We start from the raw sequence: 7,908 nt of genomic DNA, 5'->3' as shown, positions 1-7,908 counted from the left end.
TGCTGGTGTTGTTATGGTGCAAGATGATGTATACATCCTCCTTTTGCTGTATTTCAATGAGGAAGTTTACACGGCTTCTGGTCATAGATTTGGTTGGAAAACGCGGCGAATAACTCATGAATTGGCTAAGTCAAGTCAAAAATTAAGGCTACTAAATCAAAAGTCAATGCGACTCGGATTGTGAGGACCCATGCGAGCATGTGTTTAGTCCCACATCAATAATTTGCTAGGTAGATCTTGAGTACTTATATATTATCAAAGAACCCAAATAATACCTTTTGACTAGCCATTTTGGATGAGATCATGAGTTGTTACAAATGGTATCAAAATGGACTTGACCCATAACCTATGTCGACTAGGAAATACTGCAGTATGGATCTATTGAGGCTGACCACAGGTCGATCGTGGTGCTTGTGATTAAATTTGAATGGATTTAAACTCTTAGCCTGATAACGACGTTAGGACTTAAACGGAGAGAGTACGTAAGTACCCGTGTGGGCGCGTGCTAGCCATTTTGGATGAGGTACTAGGTTATTACAAATAGTATCAGAGCGGATCTGACTCGTAACCTATGTGGACTGGGGGACTTTGCGGCACAAATTCATTAGAGATGATCATAGGCCGATCATGGTACTTGTGATTGGATTAGGGCTTAAACGAGGGAGTATGTGAGGACCTTTGTGGACATGTGTTTAGTCCTACATCAGTTATTCACTGAATAGATCTTGAGTATTTATATAGGATTAAGGAACCCAAATTATACCTTTTGGCTGACCATTTTGGATAAGGTATTGGATTGTTACATGGATAGTATTAAAAAATAGGTCCAGACCAAGTCTGTCATGGCTAGGTTGAATGGGTGAGTCAAAAAAAAATCATAGGAGTATTGTTTTTATTGTTATTTTTATTTTTTCACTCAAGACCTCAGCTCGGCAAAGTTAAGTAGAGTTATTGATGAGTTAGGTGAAATCATTGCTAAGTTATAGCGAATTATTATCGAGTTGGCTTGAGATAATTGACGAGTTTGTGGGAGACGAGGACAATAAAGTGCGTGGAAGTGGAACCCTATTTCTCCGTCAAAAGCAATTAAAGGCTAGTAATCACAAGTCATAAGGAAGAAGATCACGGAAACTTTCATGTTTCACCTTTTTATGTTAATTTAGAGTTTGTATATTTCTCAAGGCTAAATAGCTATTGATATTTATAATTGGAAGGTTAGTTAACCATTTTGGTTTGGTTTTACATATAGATGCTGCTATTAAGTCCAAGACAAATTGGAGGATTCGAGCATATTAAATTCAAATTAAAAGGTTGTAGCATTTTAGAAATTTGTATTCATACAATCAATTGAATTGAGGAAAGGTAAAGTAAAAGTGGTTTTCTGAAAAAAAGAAAAGGAGTACTTTCAACTTTGAAGAAAGAGATACGCGGCAAGGCCTTATTCACATTGAGGGTCGCTACTAGTCCACTGGGTTAAGGTCGCAATCCTGCTTCGTTTCCATGCACCTATGAACTAAATCATTTCCTCTACCAAATGGCGTGGTTCAATATGGCTCTGATGCATTTTGTGACAAATTTCAGTAAAAGGTTTATCCAGGCATTAAACCAATGGGAAGTTGTTTATGTTACAAGATGGTTCATGGTTTGGAAGGTTAAGTGATCCAATTGGACTCCACATTATCAGCAAATTGTACTGTATAAGAAAATATAAAATATATAAATAAATCCATCTCATTCTATCAGTTTAAGTTTTTGGGACAACTAATGATTTTAACATGGTATCAAAGCAGATGTCCTATATTCTTTTGGGACAATTGGTGATTTTAACGTACTGTGGTCAAGTTCTTGCACTGTTGTACTCGCAACCATCCCCCTCAGTCCTCATTAGAATTTTTTTTTTTAAAAAAAAAAAACTAGGTCCTCCTAAGCCCTCATGAGAAGGAAGTTTCTTTTTAGTAGAAAAACCTTTGTGGTGACTGAGTTGGATGTTATGACTTCAGTCCAAACTCATTCCTCAGTGATTGAGAATTTTCCAATGTGGAAATTGAGATGCGGCCCGTGGACTAATCCTGCCATACCATCATTGCAATGAGAAAGATTAGCATGAGCTGCCACTTTGCGGTTTTCGTCCGCCAAACACGGAGAAAGGAATTGATTCATTTGAATTGACCACATAGAATGCTTGAGAAAGTAGCTTTCTTCGTTGCTTCTCCCTTAGACCAAAGCCCATTGCTAAGAGGAGTCTGAATAGGGTATGATGGCTAAGCTTGAAGTCCCACTATTGGGATGCTGGTTTCGCATAATTAATGTAAAATGAGTTAATTTTCCAATGATGATGCTGACCCCGAAAGTCAAATGGCACAACCTGTGGCCTTCCTCGCTTTTGACTCAAATGTAGACAGAAGAGAATTGAGTTGTAGACGATTTTCCTACCTCCTTTTAATTCTACTTTTCTTTCTTTCTTTTTATTTGAATTTCGCTGAGCCCTTTAGGAAAAGGCAGGGATATCAATCATAGCACCTCAAGCCCAAAATGCTTAGAATGAAGTCTTGCTCCTGTAAGAGGGGTTCCACCTAATGTAAACTGCTGCTTTTTTTTTTTTTTGCTATAATAGATGACTCATACTATTCTAGCATAAATATATTCAAACAATCCAAAATATAACAAGTTACGGAGTGCTCTACGCAGCTTCCTCTCTCCAGTCAAGAGAACTCCTTCGAAATGATTAGCCACAAAAGTAATCACCCAGTCCGCAACTCTATTGGCCTTCCTATAGACGTACTTGACCTATAAAATAATGTCTCCATTTACCATACCTCAGATGTTCCGAAATGGATGATGACAACCACATATATCATCAGTGCACCCTACATCCAACCGATCACTGTAGCCGAGTCACTTTCGAGCAGGATTGCATTAGCCAGCAGCAGTACATGCCGAACATGAGATAGACTAATGTAACTTGCTCGAATTTAGCTTTCTATTGTATTAAATGGTTCCTATTATATCTTGCATGAAATGGAGAGGTGGCTTCCATTGCTATGGTGGCCTCGTCATGCCACGCATGGTGGTGGTCATGCGCACATTCGTAAGGAAAGGATATATTGCTCTCACGCGTTTAAAGCGCCAGTCCCCGGCCGGCGCGGCGTGAGCCCGGCGTGATATAGGTAATTTGATCAGGCTAACTTGTTTTATCTCAGAATATCAAGTCAAGGCCAGGCCTAAAATTGTTTGAACTTCTTATTTTCTATATATGCTCAAACTTTAGTGCTGAAAATGAGTGCCCAGGCATGGACTTCTGGGTCGCAAATTTGGATCCTTCCATCCATATTGAGATTGAGAACCTACAAAAAAAGTTTGTGCAAGGGAGTGCAAGAGCGTAGGATGATGATCTTCAAATTAACAATAGAAGATTTATATTTCTGATGTCGAGAGAATGAGTTCGGCAATGTCTCTTTTAAATGAGACTTGCTGAAATTTGCTCAGCTCATGATGTTTTCTGAACTATCAGAAGTAAATTTGGTATAAATTATAAGTTTTAGATGGTCGATATCAGAATCGACGGGCAGCAATTTATGATCATCTCTAAAAGTTTAATCAATTTGTTAGTGGAGTCTCCGTGGCTGATTTGTCTTTGCAGCCACAATAGCAGATACGGTGTGCATTATATGGCCAAACGATATACATCTCGGTGTATTGTTATGGAAACGAACGGGTTTATTATTTATTTATTTATTTATTTATTTATTTATTTTTTTGCTGTTTAGGAAGAGGGAAGAGGGGGGTGAGGAAATCTCACCCACGTAACAACTTCCACTGGGCCCCCTTCCCGCCAGAGAGTATTCGATGCGGGTAGAACATTTCTTACTCATACCTTCTACACCCGTGGCAGAGCCTAACCAGCGTGGCAGCCCTATCCTCGTGTGAGTATGCCACACCAGCATCATCTAAGTAACAGCAGACCACATAGCGACTTCACCGGATAAATCAGGTAGGAGGCATCCGTTCTCTGTATTTAATCGACGCCCATGCGTTTCGAATCTGGGCCACTCCGATGAAATCAAAATCTCATTTCCACCATACTACCACCTCGGTGATAAATGAACGATTTTGACCGGCAGTATTGCGCCACCAAGTGGTGCTCCACAGCCTTAATTTTTTTTATAAATAAATGAATAAATAAATAAATGAACAAACAAAGCAATAAAAACCTAGAATACAAAAGAAGCTCAATATATCGACTCGGGCCCACAGATTCCAATCTCGAGACGCGGGGTTCAACCCGGAACCGACCAAAATCTAGGTCGCCTCCGGCTGCGAGGGATCTAGGGTTTCTGAAAGGCCCCGGCGAGACAGAAAGAGAGCGAGCGAGGTAGGGGGAAGAGGGAAAGATGTCGAAGAAGAACAATTTAGCGACGAGAAGAAAGCAGTACGCGTTCGACCTCCAACGTAAAACCTTGGATTCGAAACAATTTTTTTTCTTCAAATCCATAAATTTCGGCTTTTTATCTGATTTTTTTTTCTGCTTGGTAAAATTAGGAGAGAAGGAGGAAAGAGAAAAGAGAGAGAAAAGGCTGCAAACGAAGAAGTCCAAGATGAAGGCGAGAGTCATTCCTTTTTATCTATTTCATCTTCTTTTTTATATTTTTGATATCACCGGGGTTTCTTTCCCTCCTCAGGGTTTTCTTGTTTTGATTTAGGGGTTTTTAAGATTGTTTCTTTTCTTTTCTTCTCGTTTTATGTGTTTGGGATTAATTTTGCATTTGTTATTTGGTTTAATTCATTAGAATAGAATGATACAATCAAAATATTGGCAAAAGTGCCCCAAATTGGTACCCCAGTAGAAACTAAAAACAAGATAATATGCTAACTAGAATCCAGAAGCTAGCGGAAATAAAGCAAAGTAGAAAAGGAGCAAACTTATGTACTTAGGAGATTATTTCTGAGACACATTTTTATGTTCTTCATCAGCTAGAAGGAATGCCTTTATTTATTTCTTTTTCAATTAGCTTATTTTGAAACTTCGCAAATGATATTAGATGGATATAGGTTGAAGCCACTTTACTTTAGTAACTGGAAGGACTTATTTGCCAAGAAAAACTTAAAATAGAACTTGTCAGAATGCACAGGTATGTTACATTGTGTGAACTTTTGTTGATTGTCATGCTTTGGTATCGCGGGATAAAATCCAGTATGTGGCTTCAAAATTACAAATGGTAGTTTTGATGTTGGTATGGCTGAAAAAATGCCACATTCTGGCTAAAAAGTGATACCATACCCTGATACACACCAGAATTTTGAAAATTATGTCGACTTAAATAAGGTTCAGGTTCTCCACACTTTCACTGTCAATTGTGGGATGCACAGCTGTTTGTTTACACTTTAAATGACTTTAAAGATATTGTCTGCTTCCAGTTCTGTTCTTCTTTGGGCATTTTAGCAGCATGATCATTTGGAAGAGATAAAATATCCTTTATACACCATATGCCAATCGAACTTGGGTTTTCACTTTTGGGTTTAGGAATGCCCTCCACAAGATTTATGTTTCACTTGAAGCTTGATGTTTGGACGTCTCTGGACTGTAGAGTCCCGATATGAGTAGACACTGTGGGTATTCTTGATGTAGAGTTATACTGAGTTGTCTCCTTGATGTAGTTGTGAATGTTTCCAGGGTATATTGCTGTACAAGAACTTCATTGGAAAGCCATGCAAATCATGATATTATGCCTGCTGGTATACAAGGAAGTCCACAGTGAGAGATGATTATGTTAAAGACAAAGTGATGGAGAATTGATTAAGATTGGTTGGACATGTATAATAATGATTTGACGTCTGCAGTAAGGAGGGGTACTGTAATAGTTGTTGAAGAATATAGGAAAATTATGGAAAGACCTAAGAAGTCCTGAGAAAGGACATATCAAAGCTTGAAATGACTTCATAGGAAGCCCTAAATATCAATCTTTAACAAATCAGGATTCACAAAATTGACCCTACATAGCTGGGACAAGGATTGAGAATTATGGTTATGCATGCATGCGAGCATACTGTTATTGAACGTGACTCCACAAAATAGCTTCTTCCCATCTGCATTTGGTCTCTTGTTAATTGATAGGAATTAGTAAATGGAGTTTTCATGGCTTGAGATCCATTTTGTAAAAGTTTTCTGTTGGTCTTGCTCAGAAATTAAATAAGTCTATCATTGCCCCTGCTCACCACTGCCCATCCATTTAGCAAATCTTGGTTCTCCGCTATGAAATATTTGGTGTCTAATCATATCAACAGATATAGTTGTAACCATGTATCAGAGCAAGCGATCCTCATGGAGAAAGGCCACAAATGCCTTTGCCCAGTGAGGGCTGCTCTCTTTTACCTGTATTGAAATAATGAATGATGATATAAGGGAGGAAGGCAACTTTTCATGTCATCCATTGGTCCAAAGATATTGTATTTTGCACGAAGACTCGCCATCCATTATTATTCCCTTTCATACCTTTTCAGTTATGCTTTCAGAAATTCTCACCCATCAGACCCTTCTCATGCTCTTTTTGATGTAACTTTCATGGTGCTCTGGATCAATACTTCGAAGTGTGAAACTTTCAGTTGTGCTCAAATTGTGAGTTGTGAATCATTCAGCCCATATTCTGGACCATATGCCAGTCATGATGTACATGTAAGTCTTAAAAAATAAAAGTACAATAAGAAATTATGGATGCAAAGGATTAGTAAGATAAGGAAACATGCGACCCATTGGACAAAATATTCTTTAATTGATTTAAGAATCTCGAGTCCAATATGGTATATTTCTGAGGCTGAAGAACAAATAATAAGCCTTACTTAACCAAACGCTGAACAGTAAAGTGGATCCCGACTATTGGGTTTCACAGCCTGACAAGTAACAGATACTGCATCAGATTTTAGATCTTTTGTATACTATATTTCAGCGCTTCTGTCACGATTGATGGTTTTGATGCTGTGACCATGATGTCTGCATATGTAATACTAATGCATATCAATATTTTGTCCTTTTTATGAATCCCCTTTTTATGGATTCTATGTGTTTGCTTGATTCAGGTTGATGGTAGTGACATGAAAGGAAAGAGGAAAAATTCAGGAAGATTTCAGGTTGGGAAGAAAAAGGTGAAAACCAAATTGTCTGCTCTGGCAAAGGCAAAAGCAGCCCAAGCAATGGAGATTGACAAACAGTCTTAGTTTTTTGTGTATGGTTGAAGGTCATTGGACTGTAGCCTGTTATGCTATTGTGACTTGGGACCATATAGCATTTATTTTGACCCTTCAACACAAATTTGTAGTTGTAACGCCACTTTCTGACTTTTCACTCTCTTCCTTTTGTTAGTGTAGTTTCCACTTGTCATGCAAGTGGAGAGCATCAAATTGAAATCTCATATTCTTGCTGGTTGACTTGGCTGTGTTGATGATGTTTTGAATTACACTATTTTTGAAGTGGTTTATATGCATTTAAGAGTTGATTAGAAACGCCCCATAACAAGCATAGTAGTAAAGGAGGAGGAACTTGCACTTTTGTTGGCTTGTCCTTGAGAGCCTTAAGTTATGTCTGTAGACGCATCTCAGTAGATTTGTGTAGAACCTGCACTGTTAATATTGCTTGTTCATATAGGTTTATTATAGGTCAAGCCATTTGTAATTGTATGTTAGTGGTTGTAGTAGTTGGACACTGGCAGCAGAACAACCATAGTAGTAAAGGAGGAGGAACTTCCACTTTTGTTGGCTTTTCCTTGAGCTATGTCTGTAGGCACATCCCAGTAGATTTGTGTAGAACCTGCACTGTTAATATTGCTTGTTCATGTAGGTTTATTATAGGTCAAGCCATTTATAATTGTATCTTAGTGGTTTTAATAGTTGGACACTGGCAGCAGAACCAGGTATATT

At 38.3% G+C, this 7,908-nt stretch overlaps 1 protein-coding gene across 1 annotated transcript; it reads left to right on the top strand.

Moving 5' to 3' along the window:
- The first annotated feature begins 4,235 nt into the window (after positions 1–4,235).
- On the top strand, positions 4,236–7,431 carry LOC103719420. The gene is made up of 3 exons (XM_008808658.3): positions 4,236–4,449; positions 4,540–4,601; positions 7,072–7,431. The coding sequence occupies exons 1-3, from the start codon at positions 4,392–4,394 to the stop codon at positions 7,207–7,209; spliced, it is 258 nt and encodes an 85-aa protein (XP_008806880.1). The 5' UTR covers positions 4,236–4,391; the 3' UTR covers positions 7,210–7,431.
- The last annotated feature ends 477 nt before the right edge of the window (positions 7,432–7,908 follow it).

Source organism: Phoenix dactylifera, chromosome 17, assembly GCF_009389715.1.
Source record: "Phoenix dactylifera cultivar Barhee BC4 chromosome 17, palm_55x_up_171113_PBpolish2nd_filt_p, whole genome shotgun sequence".
Classification (NCBI taxonomy): Eukaryota; Viridiplantae; Streptophyta; class Magnoliopsida; order Arecales; family Arecaceae; genus Phoenix; species Phoenix dactylifera.
The sequence above is the reverse complement of the archived record's forward strand: the minus strand, read 5'-3'. Positions and strand labels throughout refer to the sequence as shown.

Coding starts and splice junctions, on each gene's coding strand:
- LOC103719420 (XM_008808658.3), top strand. CDS start 4,392: ATGTCGAAGAAGAACAATTTAGCGACGAGAAGAAAGCAGTACGCGTTC. Junction 4,450..4,539: donor GTACGCGTTCGACCTCCAAC/GTAAAACCTTGG, acceptor TGGTAAAATTAG/GAGAGAAGGAGGAAAGAGAA. Junction 4,602..7,071: donor CGAAGAAGTCCAAGATGAAG/GCGAGAGTCATT, acceptor TGCTTGATTCAG/GTTGATGGTAGTGACATGAA.